Source organism: Micrasema longulum, unplaced genomic scaffold (assembly GCF_059751315.1).
Source record: "Micrasema longulum isolate JH-2025_06_02 unplaced genomic scaffold, ASM5975131v1 h1tg001292l, whole genome shotgun sequence".
NCBI lineage: Eukaryota > Metazoa > Arthropoda > Insecta > Trichoptera > Brachycentridae > Micrasema > Micrasema longulum.
The window spans coordinates 140,596-158,564 of NW_028278479.1; the positions used below are offsets into that span (position 1 = coordinate 140,596).

Below are 17,969 nucleotides of genomic sequence, written 5' to 3' on the forward strand. Positions count from 1 at the left end.
GAGAAAAAAGCATCTGGCGCCTAAGTACAGGCAAAAGGTTTAACATTTGTCATCATCATGCCATTGGGCACTGCATTGGTACACCAATCGCAGCGTATCATGATCATTTTTGTTACATTAAGGTAAGATGATCAGTCTTACGCTTCAGGTACCAGTTTTTTTATATTTATTTGTTTTACTTTAGTACATAGTGTTATCTGTACATTGGCAGGCTTATTCCAAATGGCAATTTCTTCCAATCAACCGATAAAATAATAGTTTTATCTTTATATTTCAAGTTACAAAACATATTCAATAGAAAATAAATATTAAAAAGCTAAAGATATATTAAAAAAAGAAATAAACGTATTTGTTTATAAATTACCTTAAATTACTCAATGGGAAAATAAAAAAATGAAAAAGAGGAAAGAAGAAAGAAGGAGAGATTAAGGAAGAGAAAGGGAACGTTTCTTCAGACATGATTTAAACAGAGATAATGTAAAAATATTTTGAGTTTTGTCCAAATTTTTGTAGACAAGGACTGGATTCAACTCCCTGGGGAGCTGTTTATATTAACATATTACAACAGAGATGAAGAACATTTAAGATAAGGTAATATCGAAGTCTAGGCATCTACAGGGCTTATGTCCTCGATATTACCTTCTCTTAAATGTTCTTCATCTCTGTTGTAATATGTAAGAGATAATGTAGTAACATCTTTGATGGTGGATGGGAGATTATTCCACAGTCGAGCCGCATGGACACTATATAAGTTAGAGAAGAAAAAGGGGTATTAACCCTTACCGGTCCAATGTCGAATCTCATTCGACATTGATTTTTTCCATATATCATACTTTGGAAATTTATAGAAAAAAAATAATTAATTTAAAAAAAAAAAGTTGATTTGAGATTTATTTATTACGAGGTTTATTTTTGAAATGTACATAGTAATGGCTTTATTATCTATATTTTATAATTTTCCAAAGTATGATATATAGAAAAAATCGATGTAGAATGAGATTCGACATTGGACCGGTAAGGGTTAAGAATGTTCAGGAACTACGAAATATTCTAGTGTAAAAACACCCCTTTAAATAAATATTTCATGTCAACCATATCGGGAATCAAACGAATAATGACCTCTTGCATTGTAGGCAAACGCGCTGACCACTATGCCACAAGGCCGACAGTTTTGAATTCAATTGAATTTATTACTGATTTAACATTAAAGCTATGAATGACGAGGGAAGTTTTCGATGTAAACCCAATCATGTCATTATAAATTATAAGCTCAGCAATATTTGCGTTCTTTTGATTAACCTAAAATTTCAATTATGCGCCATTTTCTGTTAGTCGTAAATAACCGTGTTAGAAAATGTAAACTACGTTGTGATAGAGGGGGGTTCGTATCTCGGACCTCCTGATCTGGAGTCCGCGACACTACTCACCTGGCGACAACCCGTGGCACTATTAATCTTAACTTAGCACATCTCTAATTCCTGTTCTTCATAGGTTCGTAGAACAAACGGATGACTCGCACTAGAGTAATCCCTATATGTGTCAGTCACACATCATGACATGTGGCACGAGTAGTCATCATGTTGTAACTTGTTGTAACAGACATCGTTGCGGACATGACACTCTTACCTGGTATTATAATAAATCAAATTGTTTCTACTCATATGTTATGCGTCTGAAATTGAGAGTTCCCAAAAAAAGCTCATGTATTAGGTTCAGTCAGTTTGGCCCATTCATCATCGCCGTTACTCTCACTTCATAACCAAGTTCTGTGTTTTATTCAACATGTAATAAAAACACTTCGGACATAGTTTCTCTGTCAACACTGTAACTGGTGTAGGAGCTCCTGTATCAACAAGCAAAAATCCTATATATTAAAAAAAACACAATCTACATATAAAACTACCAACCTTCCTTCTCTTCACCCCACACTGTGTTAGTGATGGAGAGATTTATGAAAAGAATAAAAATCTCAAAAAACTCAAAATTGTGTGACGAATTGACTAATCTAAACTTTCTGGACATTAGGGCATGAAAACAATAGTTATTCTTAGAAGATTTAATAAATAGCAAATGTTGACTTCTTGTGACATGGAAAGAAATTGATTGCAATAGAAATAGGACGCATTAAGTCCATATATGGTCCAAGTGACGTCAGGAGCTTGAATAGCACTGACTCCCACCTTTAAGAATAAGAATAATGAAAACAAGAGTTGCTCTTCGAAGATTTTAAAAAACAACAAATTTTGAATTCTGGTCGGTGGGAACATAAAAAGAGATTGATTGCAACAGAGATAGGACATCACTTATAACATTAAGTATTTTTAAAATGCATACCGTCGTTGTGCTGTCAATATCTGTGCAAAAAAGGAAAAATACATAGTTTTATTCTGAAGAAACATTTAAGTATTTTATTGTTGTATTGTGAGAAGCTAAAAAAACTTTTAAAAAAGAAAATCACTTGACAGATATTGCTAGCGCAACGGCGATATAAGATCCATCTACGTTCGTCGTTTCTCTAATGAAGACAGATTATTGTACATATATTCTGATTGATACCTTAAATAAATCAAATAAAGTGTTATGACTGGTGACGAAAACCGCAACTCGTGTATTACGCTCATATCTTTTATCTCAATAATATGCTTCCACTATTGATTCGACCCAACTCAACACAGCTTGTAGTCTCATGGAGTTAGTGCATATGTCACATGTTATTTATTGTATGGGTTAAATCATGTATTATTTTATCGGATCATGATCAGTAAAGTAAATCATTGGAAAACCAAATGCAGAATATCTTAATAATTATAGTTACTTGAAGGTTAAGTGATCAGTCTAAAGCTGAGGGTGCCATTCCAGAGACAATGAAATATTGCAGTGAAAAACCACATTTAAAGTAAATATTTCACATCAACTAGGGGAGACTAGGAAAGCATGATAGGCGAATAAAAAAATAAATTATTTTAATTCTTCTGATTTAGGAGCCATTTTGAAAAAGTCAAAATAGTGCTAGAAAAGAATAATTAGGTTATGGTACAGTGGAATCTGAACCTCAGATGTTTTATCAGTACCATTAATATGAGTGTTATTTTTAAGAATTAAAAAAAAAAGTTAGGTTGATGTTTTAGTGTTTCATACTGATTAACAATTCATAGGTAAAATATATACCCTGGGTAAAATAGGAAACAAAATAAAAAATCTGAAGTAATGAAAATATATTTTATTAATTTACATCGAAACTGCTTTATTTACAAAACCATAATATCTATCTATATAAAAATTATGACAAATTAGCGGCGAAGAAAAGTTCGATTCTTTTTAAGCAAAAAACAAAAAGGTATGAATTAGAATATATAAATAAATATATGTTATATTGTAAACTCAAATAAGAAACTATACATAAAAACAAACACAGGGGAGGGCCCTTTTTTAAAAATAATATAAATCTTTCTTTAACCTAAATATTTTTTAAACGCATAAATATGTAACATGTTTGTTTGGTCATAAAGTATAATATTATTTATTTGAAACCCTGAACTGCACATTTTAAATCTGTTGAAAAAAAGTTCTTGCGGAATGAGGAAGCCCGAGACATGGCAGGGCAAAATTTTAAAAAAATACTTGAAGATTTACAAGTCAAAAGTTGTGTCAGTGTGGAAGAAGCGAGGTCTGGATGCAAAGGCTGAGTGGTGTGATGTTCTTTCCTCGGGGATGACGAAAGGGCGTTACAAAGTAATAAATTGATTGTAGACATAAAAGGCGAGTGATACTTAAATCTACAAATTTGGAATAACCAGACATCCAATATCACCATCAAAAAGTAGCAGAAAACCATTTTCGAGGGCAATGAAAGTGTTATATTGTATTATCAATAATTGTATCGGCGTTCAAAACTTTAGCCCTGGATATCTCTGATTTTTGTTTTTGTCACATAACACCGTTATCCATTCACGTCTTGAATAATTGTTAAATTATTTATTATTAAAAAAACACACAAGATATGTAACAGTAGAATTTTTTTATAATAAGGTTAATCAATACTTGTGATTTGACACTGTGTTTCTGCTGTGTGTTGCACAATTTCTAGCTTGTGATTTAAAGTTATAGAAGGGTTTTATAAACACATTTCTGACTTCATTATATTGTTGCTTACATTACAACATACATTGCGTATTTCAATTTAGACATGTTTTTAAAAAACAGAAAAACTTTGACAATTTGGTAGTAAAAATATGCATTCCTAAATTGAATTTTTGTAATAAATGAGTTAAAAAGTTAATCCTAAGCGATGTCACATCTGTAGTTTTAATATAAACTAAAAAAAGTGTGATACGTGGTGTTAGTAAGCAATATGGAACAAAAAAATTGGTAAAAAAAACAATGTACTAAATAAACTCCCAGTGAAAATCACCATATCTGTAGCTCAATCATAAATAACTATCGACGTGCTAATAAGCGACGTGAAAACAATTTCTCAACATGGTTGTTTATCGTATTCGCGATCACAATGGAACATCCGGCGGCCTCCGTGGTGTAGTGGTCAAGACGCTTGACTCACGCACGGAAGGTTCCGGGTTCGATTCCCGGTGAGAACACAAAAATTAAAAATGTGATTTTTCTCAAGCCTGGGTGCTCTGTGATGTAATTCACCACTGTAATTAGGCCTCCTGGCCTGTTGTGGTGCAAAAAAAAATAATGTAAAAAATGTAAAAATCCGTGAACACCTAACATTAAATGTCAAAATATTTACATTTTGCGACGTATAATCCTACTGCGCAATCGCATATTTGAATTTCACCAGTGTAAATATGGAAAATATTCCAAAACTACTATTTTTATTTATTTATTATTTTCATGCTATTTAATGCATTTAGCCGGCGGTTGGAAGGCCAAATGTCAAGAAAAGCAGTCGCCATAGTAATTGTAATTAAATTTTCACCTCCTTACTATTTTGCAAATGCAATATATTTTATGGATTTGGTCATGCCATGTCTTTCTCGGTCTTCCTCTATTTCTGCATCCATCAACGTTCGCATTGTAAATATTCTTAGCCGTTCTCTCGCTGTCCATTCGTTCTACATGTCCAAACCAGCGCAGAGCTCCTTTCTTGATTTTGTCGATAATGCTTGTCTCAGCCTTACATAATGTACGGATCTCAACATTTGTGCACTTGAAGATGGACATGTCAAAAGTACTTAAAGATGGACATGTCAAAAGTCGGAATAATCGGCGCGCGTGCATGAGAAGATGTATGAATGTAGAGGAAGCGAGATCTGTATGCAAAGATAGAGTGTTGTGGCGTTCTATCCTCTCTGCCTACCCTTACGGGGAAACGGCGTGATGGTTTGTTTGTTTGTTTTGTTTAATATATTTTATTATTATTTATACTAAACGCCGATTTTTGCCTGTGAACTGTATTTATTTACGAGGAAAACAAAAAATAAACTGGCACGAGCGTTGACTTAGAGATTGACTTATGACTTCGATAACTTAAGCATGTTCATTATTGTTTATTGTGATTGCTCAAATGGTTAGCATGTCGATAGCTACTTGTGATTGAGCTACTGGAATATTAATGAAAGACGTGGAACTATGCAAAAACATCAGCGCTCATATTAAGACTTTTGACAATATTCAGTTTTTATATTCAGTCATAAACTCAATGTATGGGTTGACTGCCGCTCTGCCAAAGCGGAGAGCGGGGAATGTCGATAAATAATTTCAGTTAACGCTTTTATTAAAATATTTAACTATAGTAGGAGATATAACATAGTTCCAGCGTAGTATAAATGAATAAACAACTCGCTACAATAGTTGCCAGTGAAATATTGACGAATAGAAATAACATTCTGTTATGATGCACACAAACTCGTGATCGAAAGTCAACCTTTTAATGAAACAAAACTCACCTTAACTTGTCAGGTAGAGGTAAATGTAATACAACAAATATTATGATTAAAACTAGAAGCCAAACCTAAAACATATTCACGTAGTTACATAATAAAATATATTAAGAAATAACACATAAACAGCTATTTGCACACTACACATAAAACTTTCCATGAGCCCAGGGAGGTTTTGTTTTCAAAGTAAATATTGTGTACCATATTATACATAAACAAATTATGTAGTGATATGGAAAACTGAAGAAAAAAAAACAGGCGATTAATTGAACTTAAAAAGATGGATTTTTAAATTCTAGCATTCAAATATTGTATCAGTGCTTTGATAGTAATTTATACACAGTAATAAACATGATAACATAAATTATACAAATTTAATAATATGAACAATATAATCCAGGTGGTTCATTAACGTTCGATAAAATAACAAAAAAATATATATCAATTGACAGACAAATAAAACTATTGATTAAAAAAATTCAACATAATTTTTAGTACTCAAAGTGGCCTATTTTTTGTTAAAACCTAAGAACATCATGTATGATCTAATTTTGCCATACTTGGGCCCCGATTACAATAAAAAAATTAACCGAGTTATTTTTAATTATCGCAGTGTTTTTTGTATGAAAAATTGAATATACATACAATTTTTTTTTAAATACATTCAGTAACAAGTTACCGACGAAGATATTTCGAATTTTCATACATAACTCTGTATGTAGATAATTCTGTTAATTTCCCATTGTAATTGGGGCTCTGATGAAGCATGGGGAACGTATCAACAGTAAACGCAGCCTATTTCGATCATCTGTTGCATGAAGGTGGAGGGTATCAGTCTTGCGCTTCAAGTGCTAGTCCAGGGACGGTTAAATATTGCAGTGTAAAACCACACTTTAAACGAATATTGAATGTAACTCGAATCATTAAGGCATAATTATTTATTTATTCAATTGGTTGATAACTTGGAAATCTTCATGAAATTTATCAAATAAATACACAACAATATTTTGAGTTTGTCCAAATTTTTGTAGACAAGGACTGGATTCAACTTGTAATATGTTAATGTAAACAGCTCCCCAGGGAGTCGAATCCAGTCCTTGTCTACAAAAATTTGGACAAACTCAAAATATTGTTGATAAATTACCTGGTCCATGAAGGAGTATAGAAATTGAAAAAATAACATTTTCAGACGTTGCCTAGTATGTAGGTGAAATAATTCAATTAGATGAATCTCACCCGCATAAATAAAGGTTTCAGCTCTTTAACTTCACAAACATCAACAGATGAAAGAATTGAAGGAATATAGATGTTTAAATATGGGCAGAATGGTGAATGTTACACAGTGTGTAAAGTGGCCACTTAAACCAGCCATTGACAGGTCATAAGCCCTGTAGATGCCTAGACTTCTATATTACCTTCTCTTAAATGTTCTTCATCTCTGTTGTAATATGTTAAAATAAATACACATTTTTCATTCTACTTATAAATTGAGACCTTGTTTTAAGAATCTTAAATTTCAAAAGCCGGGAGAGTTTTTAATTAGGTTATCTTTTTATAGAAATCTCTTTAACTTTTGAAAATCTTTAATTAGGTTATTATAACTGAAATCTGCGTGTGCCTTGGACAGCCAGAAGAAAAAATGCATCGATACTGGAAGAGCTCCATATTACAACTCGTCTGTCAGTGGTGTCTGAGGAGGATACCGTCTTTCTTTGGACATATTGCTAGACGTGAGCCAGAGAATCTAGAAAAAGCAATAATGTCTGGTTTAGTTGAAGGTAGGAGAAGCCGGGGTAGAATCCCATATAGATGGACTAACCAAATAAAGGAGGCTACGGGGCTAAAATTTGATGTGTCGGTTCGTCGGGCTGAGGACAGACTGGAGTGGAACAGACTAATGAGAAGTGTTTATGGTGGTTACGATCTTCAGCATCGAGGGACCGACTTGGAAGAAGAATTGATATCATAGATATACCTTTTAAGTACTTTACATTAAATAAAACATTTATAATACAGTGGATTTTTTATATTTGTCGTTGATCTGTTCTTGGAGGGTCAAACGAATATAGAATATGACAAATTCAAAAAGTGGAACAAGATGAAAAAATGTTGTTTAAACTTCAACTATATTGTACTAAATAGATACACATAGTGATAGAAGTGGAAGAGGAGGGAGGTTAACATTAAGAACAAGAGCTGCTATCAATCAAAACAAAACAGCCAATAATAAATACAATTCTGATCGTGAGGTCGCAGCGCCAGCGCTGGTGGTGGGAGTAACAACGAACACGGAAAATGCTTTCTATTATGGGGGAAACACTCGGAGTAATAATTCTCTAGAAAAGCCTTTTTTAAAGAGTTCCAAATTTTCGGTTTGGTTTTAGATTGGTTTTTAGTTTAACAACAAACGTGTAATACGGGAAATGAAATGGCCGATGAAGTTGCGAAGGGGGCCTTGCTCAATGGAAGTCCCCTCTTGAATTTCAACAAACAAAATTGCGACCAACTCAGTCAGATCAAAAAAGACAGTTTTGTTGGTTGGTATCAGTTTTGGCAAACTTTAAATGCAAACGAAGGAATTCGATATACGAAATTTCATCCGACCCTCTCCCTGGTACAAATTGTCTGAAAGAATCATCTCCAATATTATCAGACTGAGGATTGGCCACTGTATTGTGAATAAACATTTGTTTAAAGTCAAGATTGTGGACAGTCCTCGGTATGAGTGCGGGTTCGACGAGGAATGGATAGACCACGTGTTGTTTGGATGTTTGTACACCTATCTAAACCTTCCCTTTCCCATAAACTCATCCCATGTCTTGTCAGTCTTATTTCCCAGAAGTAGTTTTGAACTTGTCCAAATTTAATGTTTCGAATGATATAAATTTTTGAACTGAAATATATTTGCATTCATTTTTTTTTTTTTTAACGTTTACAACAAACCATATGGCACAAATCGTCTTTATTAAGATGGGTGGCTTTAACTAATTAAAAAATAAAAAAAACGTGTAATAGACAGTTTCGGTTAGCGCTCGCAATTCTCAACTCGAGTACCTTTGTATTGCTGTAATCTGTAGCCAAGTTTGTGGTCAATAATCATGTAATATTTTTTTTCCGTGTGGGCGATTCTATTAGGTTATTACTCTGAGGGGGAAAATATTGTCGCCAAAATGTGACAACGTGTGATGTGATAATTATGGAGGTTCCTTTGTAAATAACTATAAATGTGACGTTTGCTATTGAGAAAATGTTTGAGCCTTTGTTGTTTTTAGTAGAAACTATGAAGAATTTACTCTGAATAAGTTCAAATAAATAAAAAGTGAATGTTAAACCAGTAAGTAATTAGAGGGACACATATTTTTTTCAGAATTATTAGAAAATAATTATAGTATGGGCTCGACAGAAAATCATTAAACCAAAATGAAAAAGCTCGGATGTTTGCTGTTTTTAAAACAAGACTTTCAGTTTTGCGACATTATAAATATAACCGAGACAACTGCCATTTGTCATGCATTAACTGTATGCAGACATTCTTTATAACATGTATTTTAATAAATATATTTTTACAGTATCCTTGGCTTGTAATATGACAAATTTCCAATATTAATAAGAAGTTAAGTAACATTGAATAAGGAAAAATAAAAGATCCCTAAAGCTATGGTTTCCTCAGAGAGCGGTGCTGTCATATGGCAGTCGTCATATAGCGGTGGATGACATCATTGAAACGTTGTCTGTACAAACTAGATAGCGCTAGTTACCTAAAGAGCGTTGATTTTGAACAGTGTCAAATAGCTGTGTCGTCATTTGCAGGACGAGTAGGGGTACGAACGGTTTGTGAATGTTTTTTCTTTAAAAAATTATGAAATTTTGATTCATTTTGATTAAATCATGAAAATTTTGAAGTTTGCACTAAACCTTGAAAGGCACACAGCGTAGCATAATTTTTACACATCTCACTTTCCCTAAAACGATAATTTTCGACTTCCGATGACTCCGATCTTACAAATAAGTTTAATGTAAATTACTCGTAATGCTAAGTTTGTCTGTATTGTCCATTTTTCAGTACGTCTCGGTTTAATAAAATTAATTGATCAAGTAATAAAATTAGGTGATAACGACCGCTAGATAACGGCACTGCTCTCTTCGAGCTGACATCTTTTGTGGCCGTTGAGACGGAAGACTTATTATGCCCACCTCTCTTAGGAAACTGCAAGTTTAGTATGAAAATTCCACAAAGAAGATACGTAATATTTTTTTAACGAGTTACTATTTAGTGTGATATTATGTCATACCAAACTGGACAGAGATGATTTATTATATAAAATAATAACAGGTAGCTTAAATACAGAGTGAGTAAAAATATCTCCTTACTAGAACTATTGCGTGGAAAAAGTTCTCATAAATTTACTATATATTTTTACAAAGATTTTTTCATTAAAAATTATTTAAGTATATAAAATTTTCATACAAATTCTATTTGCTTAATTACTAAGTAGCGTTCTTATACGATATTTATATATTTGCTAATTGAAACTAGTTTTATTGCTGTTCTGTTAAATAATAAAGAATGACAGATCTTAAGCCCTGTAAATGCCTTGACATTCATAAACTCTTCTGAATAAATTTCTGCAACTTTGTAGACATATATTTAAAAAAATAAATATTTGTGTTCTCATTATTCACCGCTCAATGTTAGGGCCATTTTCAGTTAGTCGTGAATAATAGTGTTAGAAGCGGGGAGCGAACCTCAGACCTCCGATTCCGGAATTCGCGACACTGCCACAGACCCATGTCTTTTTAAAAAATATTTTGACCAAATAGTATCTATCTTAATGCCTTGAGAGTTAAATATATGACTCGTTTAAAAGATTTAGATGTAAGTACTCCGAATATTGTTAGTGAATTTGGCATGCGTAAACTTTTTTCACTAATTCAATCGATCTCTTTAACATCGAGATTATAATTAAGTTAAATTATAAACATGGAAAATCACAAAGTTAGTGCTTTAAATATTAATTTTATGTTTCATTAAATCTAATTACAAACGACAGTACGGATTTATGTACGAATTTGATAATATTCACAATCTTAAAATAAGCAACCTCTGTTTTCGTTAGATCGGGACTTTGACAATTAAACCTAAATTGAATTATCTATAAATATAACACTTTAGCTTTGTTTTTTAAAACATTTCAATAATATTGCAGTGTGGATCTTATAGATTATTCTAGAAAAATAATATTATTTTATGTACATTTGTAGGTCAGATGAACACAGTCCTTTTAGATAAAAATTACTGAATATTATAAATAATTAACCTTTGTTTAATTACAGTTGTTATCAACAGATCTAATAACATTATGTACATTCAAATTTACAAATATAATAATTGTTGACCTCGAATTCCATCTTAGTATTGCGTGGACTCAATTTCTAATATATAAGGACTTCATGATTAACTAAACACAGATTTGAGTGGTACATTTTTTCCATTTTTAACAGTGAGCACGAGATGTTTACAGTTAGAAATAGCATTAAAAATTGAAAAAAAAAAACACATTAAAATTGAATGAAAAAAATAGATTTTACTATTTCGCAATAATTATGTCTCTACTGAGAAAAAGATTGGTTAGAAATTGAATTTAATTACCGCAAATATAAAATAAATATTTAACATAAACAAAATTAAATGACTGCATATTGTATTGTTTTGTTAAATATTTCACACAATCATTTGTAAAATCTGAAATTGCAGATTAACGAGAATTTTATTACTTATGTATACTTTACTCTATTTCAATATTACATTATGTATTTCCACGCATTGACCTGTACTTGAATTAAAACATAAAACCTTATAGCTAAAAAGTTTGTAAACTGACCGACTTTGACAGTCAATATTTGTAAAGGTGTTGCATTGCGCACTGTTTAAAAAAAATTGATACTGAAATCTGTAATGCAACTAATTTTTAAAAATTTACTTTTTATCACACATCGAATTAAACATAGCTATGTACACTAGGAAGTTTCGGGAGTTTGTTTTTATTAACTATCAAAAAATTTCAAGAACTGTTAGTCCGAAAAGGAGTCAGACCAGTACGTTGTAGTGACGGGAGCTATACTCTTGAACAAGTCCTTGGTAGATGTCGGCTTCTTCTCTTCCACCGTTCTCGAGATGACTGCGTGCTGCTTGTGGTTGTCTACGTGCCGTTCCATGGAGTGCTGTTGTTTGAAGCGCTTGTCGCATATCTTGCACCGGAAGGGCTTGTTGAGCCCGGGATGCTCCTGCTTCTTGTGCATGTTCAAGTTAGTCATGTTCGTAAAGCCCTGGGAACAGACATCACACTTGTACTTCTTTTCTCGAACGTGCACCGCCTCGTGCACCTTTAGATTCTTCAACTGGCTGAATACCTTGTCGCACGAGCGACAGGCGTAAGGTTTACTGTCCACCGTACCGTACTCCGTGGGGTGAGCGTTCTTGTAGTGAGTATACAAGTCCTTGGAATACATGAACGTCTGAGTACAAACTGAACATTTGTGCGTCTTTTCTTTAGTGTGGGTCACAAGGTGCAATTTAAGTATGCTAGGGTAAGGGAAAGTTTTATCGCAATACGTACAGGGGTATTTGCCTAAAATACTCCCTCTCTTCGGTGGCCGTTTTGACACGATAATAACATCATCGTCGGAGTCATTTTTCGCTTTAGCCACCTTGTTTTTTTTCTTTTTGCCTTTCTTTTTGAGCTTAGGGGACAACTTCTTGCCTTTCCTTTTTTTCCTCTTTTTTGATCCATACGAAGGATCTTCCGAATCTGCATCGGAAAAGTCCGAATCTTTTTTATTATCATCCGACACTACAGGTTCGTTATCGCAATCTATAAGTACGAATTCCGTTTTAACGATAGTTTTCTTTTTTAAGCCTAATTTTTCTCTGAATTTCAAATCCGACCGTTCGCACCTAGCTTTAAATTTATAGGCGATATCTAAGTCACTAACACACGAACTGCAAATAAATTCCGGGAGTCCATCATTCACACTCACTTCGACCGCTGCGCAAGACATCACCTTTTCGCACATCTTCACAGTGTCTTCGTTGTTAAATATCGAAATCAATACGCCGGTATTCATACAAACTCGACATACGTCCTTCTTATCCGTCTCACTCGGTGCGATACTCGTCGTCTCTTTCTCGCTCGGTACGACCTCACTCGGCTTTGTCACTTCATTATCTGGGAAGGCGGGCTTGGAATCTGTGGATTCTTGAGCGGCTTCGACTTTAGTAGAATCGGCGGGAATTTCAGCAGAATAATCTCCTTCGGACGTCGTCCCGATGCATGACTTGGATTGCTCACTTTGACTATCGACTACGTTGGGTGTTTCAACGTCCATACTTATCTCTTGTTTAGGTTGCATCTCCCTCGATATGAGCTGCGCGTTATTTTGAGTTAACACATTTGACATTTCACTATCATAACACAGCGACAGATCGGCTGACATATCCGGAGAACTTTGAGCGGGCAGTGTTTGTTCTGTTTTCATTTGCATATTCCCGTAATTCGATTCTATAGTATTTGTTTGTAAGTCAGGTTGGAGTGGCATCGCTTTCATGTCGTTCGATTGATAATGCAGAACACTGTTGTTGGAATCCATTTCCACGTTGTTCGAATGCATTTTGGTGTATTGGGAATACAAATCCGTATAGTCGGAATCCATATTCGTATTATAATTCTGCATGGCTCATGGGGAATAACAAAACACTAAAATTCATCACACGCGGCACACTCCCGACCCGACGCGAGTTTGGTAACACTGACGTCATAACAGAAAACATTTCCAAAATTTACCGCTAGAGTGCGCCGCGATCCACCCGCGTGAATACAAAAAGTACTCAGCTGATAAAAATCTCATTTTTATTTTAATATTGCTTTCTGGGTATTTTATTTGATTCAGGTTTAAAATTTAAAACACACATAAAATATCCAACAAAGCCCTTCAACTGTTATTGACCGAGAACGGGAAAAGACATTGACAATATAAACACGATAAAATATCTATTCACGTTCGGATAGTCACAAATATGATTACCGAGTCAAAGAACTTACTCAAAGATGTTATTACTTTAAAATAAACTTTAAATATATATGTATACGTAGTGTTTAAAACTGTCTGAACATTTTGTTAATTATGTCTGTACTTATATTTACTATTTTTTGTATATTCTCACATGTAATGTGAAGATATAAAAAAAGTATATTTTTAAGGGTCCTCGGCACGGTTAAAACCAATTAGGTCGCATTATTTTTTTTTATCATTGTTTACAACGGGGAAAAAATATATAAGTAGTAACAATAGTAATACTTATTTTGGCAGCAGTGCAATGTAATGTGCCAAATATTATTTTTGCATTACTGAAAAAAAAGTTATTATAATTAATATAACTCATCGTTCAACGTGTTGGCTGGTTGAAAACTAATAGCCATAAACGCAGACATTTTTCATCTCTCCTATACGAAATATAGAAGATTTCTCATTACTACTCCAGCTTGGTTATTTATTTATTTATTATACGGGGTGTTATTTAAACCCTGTCACACCCGAAACCACGATGATCAGTATGGGCAAGAAGATATAATAGCATATTTCAAAAAATATTTAGAACAAAGATTAAAAAAAAAAAAAAAATGTAAAAAAACAAGAGGTTCTTCTGCAGGGGAGAAGTAAGGGGAGCGTGGTTTCGGATGTGACAGGGTTTAAAGAACACCCCGTATTTGTACATTACAAAATGGAATATCATAATTCATACATATAAAAACAATAAGGTAAAATTAGGTATATATAAAAATAACACATAAGTACCTATACATAATATCCAGAGAATAAATGTTAAAAAAAGTAAGAGAATCTTGTAACGAAAAACTCCCTCAGAGACGTGAAAAATGGCAATGTCTAAAATAATATTGTTCAACATAGAGATAGCCCTTCCAACGGGTATAACCATTGGCAGGTTAGTCCGGTATATTGAAATGTGAAACAGTCTATGTTTATGCTGACGCTGTCTAAGGTACCTAATTATCCGGAATATAAAAGATAATGCTCCGCATAATTTCAGGGTTGTCAATAATACCGCGCAACAAGCGAAAGAAGTGCGTAGTTAAATACACATTCCTTCTGGGCTTTAAACTGCTGTAACCGAGCATACCCTAGAGGAACTCAGTGGGATAGTGCCATGGATAATATCCGCACTCCCTCATGTAGAGAAACCGAAGAAATTTCGTCTGAACCCCTCCACCATAAGAGAGTACTTCAACTCACACGGTCCCCAAATCATCGAGTTTCTCTCGAGTCTACTTCGCACCAACGAGTTATAAAGAATTTTCAGTAATCGTGAATAAAAAAGCTTTAAGTGAGATTATCCCGCAACTTGTTTTAATGACCCAATGCCTCGATTTCATGGACCCTTATTAATTACTTTAAAAATGTAAAATAAAGTGGTATTTCCCTATTGTCAAATAAATACAATTGTCGGCCTCGTGGTGTAGTGATCAGCGCGTTTGCCTACCATGCGAGAGGTCTCGGGTTCGATTCCCAATATGGTTGATGTGAGATATTTATTTAAAAGGTTGTTTTTACACTAGAATATTTCATAGTCCCTGGACTGGTACCTGAAGCGTAAGACTGATCTCCTTACCTTTAGTAAAAAAAAGATCAAGATGCACTGTGATTGGTGAACCAATCTAGTGCCCTATGCACCATTAGGTGTGAAAAGGGCATAACGATTTTTAAAAAAGCATGTTTGAAAGGGTTTTTACACACCAAAATATTTTATAATCCCTGGACTTGTATCTGAGGCGTAAGACTGATCATCTTACCTTTATGCAACAAAAATGATCAAGATACGCTATATTCGGTCGGTGTACCAATGCAGTGCCCTATGCACCATTCGGTGATGATGATGATGAGATTAGATAGATTATCATAGATTCATGACGATGTTTTACAAAAGTTTGAATGGTTAGGAATACAGTTGAAAATTGACATGAATTGTGACGTATTAGGGGCGTTTTAGGACTGTTTTTGCGGGAATCCAAAATTACAATTTTTTTTTCATTCCACTAATAAGCAGCAAATATTTTTTTTGTTTCTTCACAGTATTTCATAAATCCTTTTTACTTCAAAAATGTTTTTAAAAAGTTGCATTTCCGTATTGTCAAATAAATTAATAGTAAAAAATCATTTTTATGACTAAGTTTTTTTTACGTCAAAAGTGCCCGATTTATTGGAAGATGGCAAACATCATTCGCCATCTTCTAATGTATTGTGTAGATAATAAAATATGTTAATGATTATGGACTGTGAACGCCCAGTTGCCAGACGTAGTTTATTTTAATCATTTGAGTAATAAATAAAAAACGTAGTTATCGTTTTATCATCCGCAGTTGCGTTTGTTTATACAAACATGGAACGAAAAGCAGATACACAATATTTTATTTAGCTGAGATTATTATTTCTGTCTAACAAGAAAGTTGAGTTCTGCCTGAAATTTCATTAACTCTCGTGTAAATGTGATGTCACCGTAGTCTACATACGATACAAGACTTGAAAGAAAAACAGTAAAATTCGGCGAGTTTAGTCGAATTTCTGGATAACGTTTGGTTTTTTTTTACTGAAAATTTTTATGTAAGCAGTTTTTTAACATTCATTTCATTCCCGCCAAACTGAAAAGCAGTATTTTTGCAGGGATTTATCACTTTAAATATTTTAGTAAAACAATTATTTTTTTATTAAAATAAACGGCACTTGGTGCCTTTTACATATTAGTTACAAATATAATTAAATATACGTACATGTAAGCATAATTATAAGTTATTACTTAGGCGGCATTACGGGGCATTTAAAACAATATTATTAATTAACAAATTAAGAAAGTCTAAAAAAGATAAACTATAAAAAATAATAAAATATTTTCAGCTATAGAATTATCGATAAAAAAAAGATAATTTGGTATTAAAAATACTTTGAACCAGTTAAAAAAAAACTAAGAAAACAATTTTTAATAACATTTAAAAAAAAAAAAAAAAATAAATGTATTTTTATTTCAAATTTATGTATAAAAATATATACATAAGTAAAAAAAATGATAAAGAGAAATATTTTGTACTTATAAATTAATTCAAGAAAAGAAACGAAAAAAGAAAAAAAAAACACTAATAAAGAAGTTGAAAACAATTCTTAACATATAATATAATGTATACATAAAAAAATCTTAAATATGTTAACAAAATAAAAGTTTAAAAAATAAATATTAGCCAATTTTTTGATACCGAAATATATAAAAATAATCATCTTCATCATTTCATGTCCGCTCCCTAGTTGAAGCATATGGTGTCCACTGAAGATCCTCCAGGCATTTCTGTCGACTGCCAGCTCCTGTGCGTTCTCTCAAGTCAGGTTCGCGTCCCGTAGTTCTGACATGAACTGCCGACGAACAGTCGGCAGAAGCAGCAGACGAAATGAAAAAACACCAGCCCATGCAGTAACTCAGAGCAGGTGTAATGGCTTTTCGTGGATAATACGTGGATTTTCAGTGCCCCACAAGTAATAATTCTGCTTTTTCACATATTCACAGAGATGAAAATGGGCCTTGTCGCTCATGATGAGATTCGATAAAAAGTTGTTTTCCTCGTGGTCGAGATTCATCATCAATGTTTGATTATGTCCAAATGCTTGCAGACTGGCTGGATTTCCTCCCTTTTGAGTTGTTCATATTTAAATTTATTTCAACAGAGAGGGAAAACATTTTTGAGAAGAGAATATGGAAGTCTAGGCATTTACAGGGCTTATGACCTGTCATTGGCTGGTTTAAGTGGCCACTTTACACACTGTGTAACATTCACCATTCTGCCCACGTTTCAGCTATTTTACTTCACAAAAGTCAACGGATGGAAGAGTTGAGGAAATGTGGATGTTCAAACATGATCACTCCCGATAGGGTGATGACTTTTGCGCCCCTTGTATAAATTAGACAGCGAAGAGACTATCACTCCCTCTCACTTCTGTTCAATGTACTTC

The 17,969-nt window shown here is 33.4% G+C and overlaps 1 protein-coding gene across 1 annotated transcript; it reads right to left on the reverse strand.

Moving 5' to 3' along the window:
* Positions 1-7,916: 7,916 nt before the first annotated feature.
* On the reverse strand, positions 7,917-13,722 carry LOC148276052 (uncharacterized). Its single transcript, XM_088234827.1, has one exon. It carries the CDS (start codon positions 13,632-13,634, stop codon positions 11,976-11,978), a length of 1,659 nt encoding a protein of 552 aa, XP_088090953.1. The 5' UTR covers positions 13,635-13,722; the 3' UTR covers positions 7,917-11,975.
* Between the last annotated feature and the right edge of the window lie 4,247 nt (positions 13,723-17,969).

Bases quoted from the DNA above. Each gene is read 5' to 3' on its own strand.
- LOC148276052 (XM_088234827.1), bottom strand. From the start codon at position 13,634: ATGCAGAATTATAATACGAATATGGATTCCGACTATACGGATTTGTAT.